At 54.3% G+C, this 14,237-nt stretch overlaps 2 protein-coding genes across 2 annotated transcripts; one reads left to right on the forward strand and one right to left on the reverse strand.

Moving 5' to 3' along the window:
* Positions 1 to 1,014: 1,014 nt before the first annotated feature.
* On the forward strand, positions 1,015 to 5,170 carry LOC139233950 (post-GPI attachment to proteins factor 3-like). The gene is made up of 3 exons (XM_070864641.1): positions 1,015 to 1,146; positions 2,285 to 2,489; positions 4,319 to 5,170. Exons 1-3 carry the CDS (start codon positions 1,035 to 1,037, stop codon positions 4,380 to 4,382), a joined length of 381 nt encoding a protein of 126 aa, XP_070720742.1. The 5' UTR covers positions 1,015 to 1,034; the 3' UTR covers positions 4,383 to 5,170.
* A 3,858-nt stretch (positions 5,171 to 9,028) lies between these two features.
* Positions 9,029 to 11,858, reverse strand: LOC139233516 (phenylethanolamine N-methyltransferase). The gene is made up of 3 exons (XM_070863917.1): positions 11,705 to 11,858; positions 10,122 to 10,329; positions 9,029 to 9,455 (listed from the first exon to the last, which is right to left on the reverse strand). The coding sequence occupies exons 1-3, from the start codon at positions 11,856 to 11,858 to the stop codon at positions 9,029 to 9,031; spliced, it is 789 nt and encodes a 262-aa protein (XP_070720018.1).
* Between the last annotated feature and the right edge of the window lie 2,379 nt (positions 11,859 to 14,237).

Consider the following 14,237-nt stretch of genomic DNA (forward strand, 5'->3'; position numbering starts at 1 on the left):
TTTCCCCCACCCCCCCCCGGCCCCCTCTTTCCCCCACCCCCCCCGGCCCCCTCTTTCCCCCACCCCCCGGCCCCCTCTTTCCCCCACCCCCCCCCCGGCCCCCTCTTTCCCCCACCCCCCCCCCCCCCCCGGCCCCCTCTTTCCCCCACCCCCCCCGGCCCCCTCTGTCCCCCGTTCCCAGCTCGTCACCAGAAGCAGGTTTCAGTCCGACAGGTGGTGCATCTTCTGGCAGGTTTGTGCCGTTGAACCCGCAGGATCAGTACGCCATTAAACACCGTTTCCTGTGTGCTCCCAGAGAGGGACGGGTGATCTATAAACCGCCACCACCACAACCCCCCAAGCCTGGCCCTTCCCAACTTCTGATAGTGGAGGGGGGAAATATTACCCACCCCTCTGGCAGGAGTGGGAATGGGGTTCATGATGGAGTGCCCAGATTTACTGTCCCGGTCCCGGTGGCTGCCATTTTACCGCTCACTGTACTGAAGGTGGGTTGAAGGATTGAGCAGCGCTGTGCTTTGTTCAGTGGGACGTATCTGGTACCCTTTAAATGCTCCTGTAACCAATTCACAATCCATCTCCCCATACGCCATGGACTCAAGTCTTTAAATATTTAGTAGCATTTTATAATTAATGACAATGCAGCAGTTGGGGTCCATCTTGAGCACTGCCCTCCCCCACTCCTGCCCCCCGCCCTTTCCCCACTGCCCCACTCCCTGCCCCTCCCCGGCCCTGCTCCTGCCCCCCCACTGCAGCTGTAGGAGTCCATGTTATGCCCTGCCCCTGCCCCCGCACCCCCACTCCTGCCCCCTGTCTCCTCCCCACTGCCTGCCATCCCCCAGTAGTAGGAGGCCTTCTCTTGCCTCTCAGCCTTGCCGCCCCCCACCCTCCCCCTCCCGGAACCCTCGCTCACCCACCCACCGCAGTAGGAGCCTGATGCTGTTGTAATTTCTCTAGGACGTGCCTGGCACACACTAACTGCTGGGACCTGTGGCCTGTGTTTACTCTCCAGGACCCTGGGTCTGTATCAGCCCTGGATGGCCAGTCTCTTCGGGGCGCTGCTCATCGTATTGTTCACGTGTCACGTCTGGTATCTCACCTACGTGCATTTCGACTATGGGTACAACATGGCTGCCAACGTGTTGATCGGTGAGAGAGGCTCCGACTGGGGTCCAGTCTGTTCGTTACTTTACTGAGAAAGTGCTTAAAGCAGGATTGTTTCTGTACCTCCGTTTTTAACTACTGCCCAGACTGTGTGGCCACAAGACAGTGTAGAGGGAGCTTTACTCTGTATCTAACCCCCTGTACCTGCCCTGGGAGTGTTTGATGGGACAATGTAGAGGGAACTTTACTCTGTATCGAACCCCGTGCTGTACCTGCCCTGGGAGTGTTTGATGGGACAGTGTAGAGGGAGCTTTACTCTGTATCTAACCCTGTGCTGTACTTGCCCTGGGAGTGTTTGATGGGACAGTGTAGAGGGAGCTTTACTCTGTATCTAACCCCGTGCTGTACCTGCCCTGGGAGTGTTTGATGGGACAGTGTAGAGGGAGCTTTACTCTGTATCTCACCCTGTGCTGTACCTGCCCTGGGAGTGTTTGATGGGACAGTGTAGAGGGAGCTTTACTCTGTATCTAACCCCGTGCTGTACCTGCCCTGGGAGTGTTTGATGGGACAGTGTAGAGGGAGCTTTACTCTGTATCTAACCCCCTGTACCTGTCCTGGGAGTGTTTGATGGGACAGTGTAGAGGGAGCTTTACTCTGTATCTAACCTCCTGTACCTGCCCTGGGAGTGTTTGATGGGACAGTGTAGAGGGAGCTTTACTCTGTATCTAACCCCCTGTACCTGCCCTGGGAGTGTTTGCTGGAACAGTGTAGAGGGAGCTTTACTCTGTATCTAACCCTGTGCTGTACTTGCCCTGGGAGTGTTTGATGGGACAGTGTAGAGGGAGCTTTACTCTGTATCTAACCCTGTGCTGTACCTGCCCTGGGAGTGTTTGATGGGACAGTGTAGAGGGAGCTTTACTCTGTATCTAACCCCGTGCTGTACCTGCCCTGGGAGTGTTTGATGGGACAGTGTAGAGGGGGCTTTGCTTTGTATTTGAGTCCCAGGGCTGAGTGGGTGGGAAGGTTGCTGGGATTGGGCGGGAAAGTGGAGTTGAGGTCAAAGATCAGCCGTGATCTCATCGAATGGCGGAGGAAGCACGAGGCGCCGAATGGCCAACTCCTGCTCCTAATCCTAATGTTTTCTGCTGTGGTTGTAATGCTGTGCCTGGGTCTGTGTTTCCAGGGTTGATTAACCTGCTGTGGTGGCTGGGCTGGTGCCTGTGGAACCGCGTGCGCCTGCCCTACGTGTGGAAGTGTATGATTGTCGTGGTGCTGCTGCACGGACTGGCTCTGCTCGAGCTGCTGGACTTCCCTCCGGTGCTGTGGGTGTTGGATGCTCATGCGGTCTGGCATTTCAGCACCATCCCCTTACCATTCCTCTTCTACAGGTCAGTGAGCGACGCCGACTACCCTCTGCTCCATCAACTCCCTCTCTCACACAATCTCACGGCACAGGAGGAGGCCATTCAGCCCATCGTGCCTGTGCCAGTCCAGTTAGTCCCACTCCCCCTGCTCTTTCTCCATAGTCCTACAAATCTCCCCCCTCAAATCCAATTCCCGTTTGAAAGTCACTGTTGAATCTGCTCCCACAGGCAGTGTGTTCCCGATCACAACAACTCGCTGCGTAAAAACATTCTCCTCATCTCCCCCGCTCCCTTTGCCAATTATATCAAGCTGTCCTCTGATTACCGACTCGTGTTTCCAGTCTCCCCACATAGCAGAGTCCCTTAACCCTAGTTGCGATCCGATAGCAATGCACACGGGCCCTGGTAGCGATCAGATAGCAATGCACACGGGCAAGGTAGCGATCAGATAGCAATGCACACGGGCAAGGTAGCGATCAGATAGCAATGCACACGGGCAAGGTAGCGATCAGATAGCAATGCACACGGGCAAGGTAGCGATCAGATAGCAATGCACACGGGCAAGGTAGCGATCAGATAGCAATGCACACGGGCAAGGTAGCGATCAGATAGCAATGCACACGGGCAAGGTAGCGATCAGATAGCAATGCACACGGGCAAGGTAGCGATCAGATAGCAATGCACAGAGGGGCAAGTTACAGCTTGAAATGAAATGGGAAATATTGAGCAGTCCCTGCCCGAGTCCGGAGCTCAGAAACCCATAAAACATCCTGAAATTCTCAAATCCGGGGCTCCAAGAAATCAAATGCTGAATCCTCGAGAGTTCAAGTGAAGAGTTCCACATCCCGAGCTTAGTCCCTGTTGACGGCCCCTTGCATTGAGCAACACTGAACCCCAACCCTCGACCCTCACACTGAACAATGCTGAACCTCAACCCCTGACCCTACACCGCGTCTGAATCCCCCCTCCCCCACACACCATGTCTCAATACTCCCCACCCCCCACACTGAACAGCACTCGACCCCTGACCCTCGACCCTTGTACTGAACAACACTCGACCCCTGACCCTCGACCCTTGTACTGAACAACACTCGACCCTTGACCCCCGCACTCAATAACACTAAACCCTTGACCCCGCACTCAACAACACTAAACCCCTGACCCCCGCACTCAACAACACTAAACCCCTGACCCCCGCACTCAACAACATTAAACCCTGGACCTTCCCAGTCTCGGCAGGTTTCGAGCTTGCGCCATGTTCAGCATCGGTGCTTTCAGAGCCAATCAAGTCCCTGCATTTATCTTGTGGGCGATTAATTGCCGAGAGGCCAGACATTTGTGCTTCATACAGACAGTGCCTGGAGTTTCAGACGTGGTGTCTGGATGTTGTGGGGGGAGGGGGATTGAGACACGGTATCTGGAGTGTGGGGGGGGTGGGGGGTGAGATTCAGACATGGTGTATGGAGTGTGGGGGGTGGGGAGTATTGAGACGTGTGTGGGGGAGGGGGGGGATTCAGGCACGGTGTGTGGGGGGTGGGGAGTATTGAGACATGGTGTGTGGGGGAGGGGGGGGATTCAGGCACGGTGTGTGGGGGGTGGGGAGTATTGAGACATGGTGTGTGGGGGAGGGGGGGGATTCAGGCACGGTGTGTGGGGGGGTGGGGAGTATTGAGACATGGTGTGTGGGGGAGGGGGGGGATTCAGGCGCGGTGTATGGTTGTGGGGGAGGCGGGGGGTGCTCAGCGTGGGAATGCTGCGTTTTACGGGAGGAGGATTGGGACTATCGGTTTCTCAGTGAGGAGTAGCTGGGACTGTGCTGAGATTAACACTCGCTCTCCCTCTCGCTCCCTCAGCTTTCTGATGGACGACAGCCTTCACCTTCTGACAGTGAAAGCAGAATACCGGAAGGAGGAGTGAGCGGTTGTGGTGACTGCGGTGTGCAGTGACGAGCGGGAATGTACAAGATGCTGCAATTCTCCACCTGCTGGTCTCAGCACCTGCCCACGTTTACTTTGCACTGTTTTTGTACAATCATTTTTTTCTACATGTTTAATTTCTGAAATAAGCAGCCTTTCTGTTAATGCAAGAACCTGGGGTGTAATCCAGGGTCACCCACCCTACCCCACAGGCTTTCAATCAGGAACATTGATTACCTGCAGATTTCACTGGGGAGTTGGATCGTCGAGCTGCAGGTTTTCTTTGAGGTCGGCCGAGGTTAAAGGAAAGGGTTGTTGCAGTACCCGACTCTGCCACTGAGTGGCACAAGACACCATGGCTGGTGGAACACCCAGCTCAATAATCTCAGCATGGCCCCCTGTGTTCATGCTGGGGCCGTGCTACTCCCAATGTTTCTGCAAAACAAAATCCCTTTGTTGCCTTTTGTGCTTATTTTAATTTTCATCTGATGGCAGTTTCTGGAGGGCAAATTGGAGCCTTCCGTACACGAGCTGGAGCGCAGGTCGGAACATCGCTCATCATAAGCCAGCCCAGAAAATACTACTCATCTGCCGACACAACTCGTTATCACCCACTGATTCGCGGGCCTCTGCTGCATTGTAATCTCGCCCCCAACCCCCGGTGCCCCCAACCCCTCCCTTTCTCTCTCCCTCCCTCCCTCCCTCCCTCCCTCTTCTCCCCTCTCCCTCTTCCCACCCCCTCTCTTTCCCTCTTCCCCCCCCCCTCTCTCTCCCTCTCCCCCCCTCCTTCTTCCCCCCCCTCTCTCCTCCCTCTTCCCCCCTCCCTCTCTCCCCCTCTCCCCTTGTGCTCTCTCTCTCCCTCTTCCCCCTCTCTCCCTCTTCCCCCTCTCTCTCCCTCTTCCCCCTCTCTCCCTCTTCCCCCCTCTCTCTCTCCCTCTTCCCCCTCTTTCTCTCCCTCTTCCCCCTCTCTCTCTCTCCCTCTTCCCCCCCTCTCTCTCTCCCTCCCTCTTCCCCCCATCTCTCTCTCCCTCTTCCACCCCTCTCTCTCCCTCTTCCCCCCTCTCCCTCTTCCCCCCTCTCTCCCTCTTCCCCCCTCTCCCTCTTCCCCCTCTCCCCCTCTTCCCTCTCCCTCTTCCCTCTCTCCTCCCTCCTCCCCCCTCCCTCTTCCTCTCTCCTCTTCCTCTCCTCTCTCTCTCCTCTTTCTCTTTCCCCCCCTCTCTCCTCTTTCCCCCCTCTCTCTCTCTTTCCCCCCTCTCTCTCTCTCTCCCTCTCCCCCCCCTCTCTCTCTCCCTCTTTCCCCCCTCTCTCCTCTTTCTCCCCTCTCTCCTCTTTCCCCCCTCTCTCTCTCCTCTTTCCCCCCCTCTCTCCTCTTCCCTCCTCCTCTCTCGCCTCTTCCCCCTCTTTCCCCCCTCTCTCTCTCCTCTTTCCCCCCCTCTCTCCTCTTCCCTCCCTCTCTCGCCTCTTCCCCCCTCTCTCTCTCCTCTTCCCCCTCTCTCTCTCCTCTTCCCCCCCCCCTCTCTCTCTCCTCTTTCCCCCCTCTCTCTCTCTTCTCCCTCCTCTCTCTCTCTCCCTCTTCCCCCCTCTCTCTCTCTCCCTCTTCCCCCCCCCCTCTCTCTCTCCCTCTTCCCCCCTCTCTCCTCTTTCTCCCTCTCTCCTCTTTCCCCCCTCCCTCTCTCCTCTTCCCTCCCTCTCTCGCCTCTTCCCCCCTCTCTCTCGCCTCTTCCCCCCTCTCTCTCTCCTCTTCCCCCCCTCTCTCTCTCTCTCCTCTTCCCCCTCTCTCTCTCTCTCCTCTTCCCCCTCTCTCTCTCTCTCCTCTTCCCCCTCTCTCTCTCTCTCCTCTTCCCCCTCTCTCTCTCTCCTCTTCCCCCTCTCTCTCTCTCCCCCTCTCTCTCTCTCCTCTTCCCCCTCTCTCTCTCTCCTCTTCCCCCTCTCTCTCTCTCCTCTTCCCCCTCTCTCTCTCTCCTCTACCCCCCCTCTCTCTCTCCTCTTCCCCCCCTCTCTCTCTCCTCTTCCCCCTCTCTCTCCTCTTCCCCCTCTCTCTCTCTCTCTTCCCGCTCTCTCTTGCCTCTCTCTCTTTCCTCTTCCCCTCTCTCCCTCTTCCCCTCTCTCCCTCTTCCCCTCTCTCCCTCTTCCCCTCTCTCCCTCTTCCCCTCTTCCCCCTCTCTCCTCCCTCTTCCCCTCTCTCCCTCTCTCCCTCTTCTCCCTCTTCCCCTCTCTCCCTCTTCCCTCTTCCCCTCTCTCCCTCTTCCCCTCTCTCCCTCTTCCCCTCTCTCCCTCTCTCCCTCTCTCCCTCTTCCCCTCTCTCCCTCTTCCCCTCTCTCCCTCTTCCCCTCTCTCCCTCTTCCCCTCTCTCCCTCTTCCCCTCTCTCCCTCTTCCCCTCTCTCCCTCTTCCCCTCTCTCCCTCTTCCCCTCTCTCTCTCCCTCTTCCCCTCTCTCTCTCCCTCTTCCCCCCTCCCTCTCCCTCTTCCCCCCTCCCTCTTCCCCCCCCCTCTCTCTCTCCCCCTCGTTTCCCCCCCCTCTCTCTCTCTCCCTCTTCCCCCCCCTCTCTCTCCCTCTTCCCCCCCCTCTCTCTCCCTCTTCCCCCCCCCCTCTCTCTCCCTCTTCCCCCCCCTCTCTCTCTCCCTCTTACCGCCCTGTCTCTCTCTCCCTCTTTCGCCCCCCCCCCCCCCTCTCTCGATCCCTCCCCTCCCCTCCATCTCAATGTTGAGATTATGAATCAGTAAAGCTCTCTCCTGTTCACTGTGTTCCCTGGGCACCCTGAAGTGTCTGTGATTTGAGCGGTTAAATGCACCCAAGGAATGTCAGCGAGAAATATTTTAAATAACATCAATAAATAAATAAATTGCTGGGTTTTTACAAATCTTATTTTAATTCTGTGTGGCTAGGTCATAATCCTGGAACTCCCTCCCTAACAGCACTGTGAAAGCACCTTCACCACACGGACTGCAGTGGTTAAAGAAGGCGGCTCACCACCACCTTCTCAAGGGCGACTCGTGTTGGGCAATAAATGCCGACCTTGTTCTGTGTTACTGTGTGTATCAAGTGGAGACAATCAAGTTTTGAAGAGATAGTTGCTATTTGTTAAGATGTGTAAGTGTTGGAATCAAAATCTGAACCGATCTAATATTTTCACTATTTATTGGTGATTTATATTGGAATCTGTTTCATCTCATCGATGTCTTTGTTTTCAAACAAAAATGAAACAACTGAAGCTTTAGAAATAAGATGAGAGAATCTTCCTCGCCATCAGAACATCTCACACCTGGAACATGTACCGAATCATTACACGCCTGGAACATGTAGTGAATCATTACACGCCTGGAACATGTACCGAATCATTACACGCCTGGAACATGTATTGAATCATTACACGCCTGGAACATGTATCGAATATTACACGCCTGGAACATGTACCGCATCATTACACGCTTGGAACATGAATTAAATCATTACATGCCTGGAACATGTATTGAATCATTACACGCCTGGAACATGTATCGAATCATTACACGCCTGGAACATGTATCGAATCATTACACGCCTGGAACATGTACCCAATCATTACACGCCTGGAACATGTATCAAATCATTACACCCCTGGAGCATGTTTAGAATCATTACACGGCTGGAACATGTATCGAATCATTACACGCCTGGAACATGTATTGCATCATTACATGCCTGGAACATGTATTGCATCATTACACGCCTGGAACATGTGTTGAATCATTATACACCTGGAACATGTTTAGAATCATTTACCCCGTGGGACATGTTTAGAATGCACATGTCTGCAACATGTATCTAATTACCATGCACTAGTTCAGCCCCAGCTGGAGTATTGTGTCCAATTCTGGGCACTCATTTAGGAAGGATGTGAAGACTTTGGAGAAGGTACAGAAGAGATTTACTAGAATGGTTCCAGGGATGCAGTTACGTGGATAGACTGGAGTAGCTGGGGTTGTTCTCCTTTGAACAGAGAAGGCTGAGAGGAGATTTGATAGAGGTGTTCAAAATCATGAGGGGCCTGGACAAAGTAAATAACAACTGTTCCAGTGGCGGAAGAGTCGAGAACCAGAGGGGACAGATTTAAGGCGATTGGCAAACGAACCAGAGGCGAGATGAGGAAAAACTTTTTACGCAGCGAGTGGTTAGGATCTGGAACGCTCTGCCTGAGAGGGTGGTGGAGGCAGATTCAATAGCAGCCTTCAAAAGGGATTTGGATAAATACTTGGAGAAAAAATTGCAGGATAATGGGGAAAGAGCGGGGGAGTAGGACTGACGGGATCGCTCTTCGAAAGAGCGGACACAGACTGGATGGGCTATCCTGTTCTATGATTCTATGCACATGCCTAAAACACATCAGTATTCATATGTCAAGAACTATAGTGCCTGGTATACACACACAAACACATTTCTATAATCATTACACATGCCTATAACACAGTAACCCACACGGACTCACTGACACACAGTAACCCACACGGATTGACTAACACACAGAAACCTGTCACTGTGACCCCTGATCCCAGGGTTATGTGGCTGTTTCTGCGTGGTTCGCTGCGGGAGATTCTCACAGCTGCTTTTACTTCATTTCTGATGTAATGTTTGTGAAATCTCTCGCAGTAACATTCCGAAAACCCAGGTCAGATCTTTTGTGCTTGGAGATAGAAAACTGCACGCACGTCATCTACCCCAATCTCCAGGTCAGCCGGCATGTTATACGTTTTGAAGACGCAGATTCTGTAGCCAGACTTGACCACTATCTGCTTCACGTAATCTTCATCGACAGGAACAACACTGAGCCTCGCTTCGCCGGCCAGGTAATACGATTGGTCCAAGGCCCCGATCATCAGGAGGAAGCCGCCCGCTTTTAGGAGCGAGGTGATGTTGCCCAATGCCCTCTCCAGCGATTCTTTATCAGGGCACACCGACTCCAGACAGAAGGTGGTGCTGATGGCGTCGACAGGATCCAGCACCCGTGGGTGCAGAGGGTTTGGCTGCATGATGTCACAGTGCCAAACTTCTTTAATTGTCTCCCGCAGTCTCTGCTCCTTCTCCTCCCAGCAATCACTGCACAGAGGATCACCAACTTTAGTGACTCCTGACCCTCACTGACCGAACCCCCCCCCCACTGACCCTCACTGACTGGTCATCCATTGACCCCTGACCCTCACTGACCCCTGACCCTCATTGACCGACTCCCTGACCTACACTGACTGACCCCCATTGACCCCTGACCCTCACTGACCGACCCCCCCCTCACTGACCGATCCCTCACTGATCATCCATTGACCCCTGACCCTCACTGACCGACCTCCCTGACTCACACTGACCGACCCCCCATTTACCCCTGACTCTCACTGACCGACCTAATGACCACTGACCGACTCCCCTGACCCTCACTGATCAACCCCCAATTGACCCCTGACCCTCACTGACCGCCCCAATGACCCCTGACCCTCACTGACCAACCACCCACTGATCCTTACTGACCGACCCAGTGACCACTGACCCTCACTGACTGACCCCCCACTGACCAACCCCCCATTGACCCCTGACCCTCTCTGACCGACCCATTGACCGCTGACCCTCACTGACAAACCCCCAATTGACCCCTGACCCTCACTGATCGACCCATTGACCCCTGACCCTCACTGACCAACCCCCCCCCCCCGCACACTGACCTCTTTTGGGTAATGGCCCTGACTCTGGGTAACAACACACACACACACTTACCTCTTCCCCTCAAGACCACACACGTACTTGACGTATGGGCTCCAGTTGAAGGCTCCGGCCTCTCTTTGCAGCCATTTCCGCAGCTGCTCTCGATTCACCTCCAAGTAATCAGACATCACAATCTTCTTAAAGAAGTCACAGGCGCTGATGACCTGATATAGAGTTGGGCCCGAGCCAATGTCGAGGAGGGTCTGGCCATGGATTTCACCTGCAATGTAGCACAAGGTCCAGTTTAAACACTGCACACGCAGCTACAGGAAAACAAGAGGCAGGAATGCGTCATAAACTGTCCCCTCACTGAGCCCCATCATGGTCATTGTCCTCGGTCCAGGTCATGATTAGGACAAATTGTTTTCACCCCAAACACACTCCCCACCAATCCCTCATCACTGGGAATTTAAATTCAGTTGCTTAAATAAATCTGGAATTAAAAAAGCTCCCTCATCAATCAGACACTGATCAAACTCTGCTTCACAAGCTGGGCTCGGGGTCAGAAGTCGATCGAAGGCAGCAATTAGAGCAGAACTACAGACCAGCCACGATCTATTGAATGGTGGAACAGGACTGAGGGGCTGAACAGTCTCCTCCTGTTCCTAATGTTTCTATTACTGAGCCTGCCATGTCTCCATGTCTCCTTCACCCTGAGACCCGACTGACCACAATACTGACCCCTCTCCCCGGTCACTCTGCAATACCGACTGCTACCCGGTCACTCTGCAATACTGACCCCTACCCCCGGTCACTCTGCAATACAGACCGCACCCCGGTCACTCTGCAATACTGACCCCTCTCCCCGGTCACTCTACAATACTGACCGCTCTTCCCCGGTCACTCTGTGATACTGACCCCTTCCCCCGGTCACTCTGCAAAACAGACCGCTCCCCGGTCACTCTGCAATACTGACCCCTACCCCCGGTCACTCTACAATACTGACTGCTCCCCGGTCACTCTACAATATTGGCCGCTCCACGGTCACTCTACAATACTGACCCCTCCCCCTGGTCACTCTGCAATACTGACTCCTTCCCCCCGGTCACTCTACAATACTGATCGCTCCCCGGTCACTCTGCAATACTGACCCCTCCCCCCGGTCACTCTGCAATACTGATCACTCCCCGGTCACTCTGCAATACTGACCCATCCCCCGGTCACTCTATAATACCGACCGCTCCCCGGTCACTCTGCAATACCGACTGCTCCCCGGTCACTCTACAATACAGACCGCTCCCCGGTCACTCTGCGATACTGACCCCCTGGTCACTCTACAACACTGACCCCTCCGGTCACTCTACAACACTGACCCCCCCCCCGGTCACTCTACAACACTGACCCCCCCGGTCACTCTACAATACTGACCCCCCCGGTCACTCTACAACACTGACCCCCCCCCCGGTCACTCTACAATACTGACCCCCTGGTCACTCTACAACACTGACCTCTCCGGTCACTTTACAACACTGACCCCCCCCCCGGTCACTCTACAATACTGACCCCCGGTCACTCTACAACACTGACCCCCCCTAGCCTCTCTACAACTCTGGCCCTCCCGGTCACTCTACAACACTGACGCCCCCGTCACTGACCTGCTGAGAATGAGGATGCGAGACAGCGGAGCTTCCAAGGAACGACACAGTCCTCACTGTCGAAGTTGGCACGAGGATGCGTGTAGTTGTTCTGTAGATATGCCTGAGGGTTGAAGAGCTGGTACTTGTCATTGACCTCAGCAGCTCGAGACATCTTCAGTCCCGACACGTGGAGCACGGTGTCGCTGGGGATGACTTTCACCAACACCTCTGCTGTGTGAATGATACAGGCCGGCAGAGTGACCGATCGTCACCGCTCAGAGTCTCGGCAGAGTGACCAGTCGTCACTGCTCAGAGTCACGGCAGAGTGACCAATCGTCACTGCTCAGAGTCTCGGCAGAGTGACCGATCGTCACCGCTCAGAGTCTCGGCAGAGTGACCGATCGTCACTGCTCAGAGTCTCGGCAGAGTGACCGATCGTCACTGCTCAGAGTCTCGGCAGAGTGACCGATCGTCACTGCTCAGAGTCACGGCAGAGTGACCGATCGTCACCGCCCAGAGTCTCGGCAGAGTGACCAATCGTCACTGCTCAGAGTCACAGCAGAGTGACCAATCGTCACCGCCCAGAGTCTCGGCAGAGTGACCGATCGTCACCGCCCAGAGTCTCGGCAGAGTGACCGATCGTCACTGCTCAGAGTCACGGCAGAGTGACCAATCGTCACCGCCCAGAGTTACGGCAGAGTGACCGATCGTCACTGCTCAGAGTCACGGCAGAGTGACCGATCGTCACTGCTCAGAGTCACAGCAATGAGAGTAGCACAGCTTGCAGTCTCGGTATTTATACTGTGTGTTCAGATTGCAGCACTGGGGCAGATTGTCAAATGATTTCATTAGTGGGTTAAGGACTTTGGTAAACACACTATCAGCGATGGAGATCTTTAGAAACCTTCAGGCTAAACATAAAATGGATGTAATTTTATTTTAACAGGAGCAGTGTTGGTCAGTGATTATCTGTCAGGTTCGGGAGCTGCAGACGATGAGATATTACAGCGACAGAGTAAGGAGCGGACATTGAGCCAGACAATGAGAAACAAATGGGAAATAAGCAACAGCCCCTGCATCATTAGAAAATATCAAAAAACAGAAATGCTGCAAACCATCATCAGAAAGAGAAAAGTTCAGTTCATTGACGGCCTCACCGAGTCTGTCCCGGATCCTGACTGACCCAGAAACGGGTATCCCGGGTCAGAGTGTAACCGGGTCAGAGTGAATCCGGTTCAGAGAGTATCCCGGGTCGGAGTGTATCCCGGGTCGGAGTGTATCCCGGGTCAGAGTGTATCCCGAGTCGAAGTGTATCCCGGGTCAGAGGGTATTCCAGGTCAGAGTGTATCCCAGGTCAGAGTGTATCCCGGGTCAGAGGCTATCCAGCGTCAGAGTGTATCCCGGGTCGGAGTGTATCATGGGTCAGAGGGTATCCCGGGTCAGAGTGCATCCCGGGTCAGAGTGTATTCCGGGTCAGTGGGTATCCTGGGTCAGAGTGTATCCCGGGTCAGAGTGTATCCCATGTAGGAGTGTATCACGGGTCAGAGTGTATCCCGGGTCAGAGTGTATCCGGGTCGGTGAGTAGCCCGAGTTGGTCTTACCGCAGGTGAAGGGTCCACAGCCAGATAGGGAATGGAAGGCCAGCAGGAAGAGCAGTGTAAGGAAGGTCCCCTGCGGTCATCCTCCTGCAAAACAGATACACCGCTTTGAGAACTGTTGAAGGGGATGACTCATCAGGGGAGGGCAGCAGCAGCCAAGTTCATGGCACCGTGGCTGGCTCTGCTGCACAGGAGGGCAGGAAAAAGAGTGGGAGAGCGATAGTGATAGGGGATTCAATTGTAAGGGGAATAGATAGGCGTTTCTGTGGCCGCAACCGAGACTCCAGGATGGTATGTTGCCTCCCTGGTGCAAGGGTCAAGGATGTCTCGGAGCGGGTGCAGGACATTCTGAAAAGGGAGGGTGAACAGCCAATTGTCGTGGTACCAATGATATAGGTAAAAAAAAGGGATGCGGTCCTACGAGAAGAATTTAAGGACCTAGGAGCTAAATTAAAAAGTAGGACCTCAAAAGTAGTAATCTCGGGATTGCTACCAGTGCCATGTGCTAGTCAGAGTAGGAATCGCAGGATAGCTCAGATGAATATGTGGCTTGAGCAGTGGTGCAGCAGGGAGGGATTCAAATTCCTGGGGCATTGGAACCGGTTCTGGGGGAGGTGGGACCAGGACAAACCGGACGGTCTGCACCTGGGCAGGACCGGAACCAATGCCCTAGGGGGAGTGTTTGCTAGTGCTGTTGGGGAGGAGTTAAACTAATATGGCAGGGGGATGGGAACCAATGCAGGGAGACAGAGGGAAACAAAATGGAGACAGAAGCAAAAGACAGAAAGGAGATGAGTAAAAGTGGAGGGCAGAGAAACCCAAGGCAAAAAACAAAAAGGGCCACTGTACAGCAAAATTCTAAAGGGTCAAAGTGTAATAAAAAGGCAAGCCTGAAAGCTCGGTGCCTCAATGCAAGGAGTATTCGGAACCCAGGAGAGGGCTCTGAGCTAGTT

The sequence above is a fragment of the Pristiophorus japonicus genome, chromosome 21 (assembly GCF_044704955.1).
Source record: "Pristiophorus japonicus isolate sPriJap1 chromosome 21, sPriJap1.hap1, whole genome shotgun sequence".
Taxonomy (NCBI): Eukaryota; Metazoa; Chordata; class Chondrichthyes; family Pristiophoridae; genus Pristiophorus; species Pristiophorus japonicus.

What these genes read in the sequence shown, in the direction of transcription:
- LOC139233950 (XM_070864641.1), top strand. Translation starts at nt 1,035, where the DNA reads ATGGCCAGTCTCTTCGGGGCGCTGCTCATCGTATTGTTCACGTGTCAC. An exon ending in GGCTGCCAACGTGTTGATCG is followed by an intron (nt 1,147 to 2,284) that starts GTGAGAGAGGCT and finishes CTGTGTTTCCAG; the next exon opens with GGTTGATTAACCTGCTGTGG. An exon ending in TTACCATTCCTCTTCTACAG is followed by an intron (nt 2,490 to 4,318) that starts GTCAGTGAGCGA and finishes TCGCTCCCTCAG; the next exon opens with CTTTCTGATGGACGACAGCC.
- LOC139233516 (XM_070863917.1), bottom strand. Translation starts at nt 11,858, where the DNA reads ATGTCTCGAGCTGCTGAGGTCAATGACAAGTACCAGCTCTTCAACCCT. An exon ending in CGCATCCTCATTCTCAGCAG is followed by an intron (nt 10,330 to 11,704) that starts GTCAGTGACGGG and finishes GCTACATTGCAG; the next exon opens with GTGAAATCCATGGCCAGACC. An exon ending in TGTGGTCTTGAGGGGAAGAG is followed by an intron (nt 9,456 to 10,121) that starts GTAAGTGTGTGT and finishes TCCTCTGTGCAG; the next exon opens with TGATTGCTGGGAGGAGAAGG.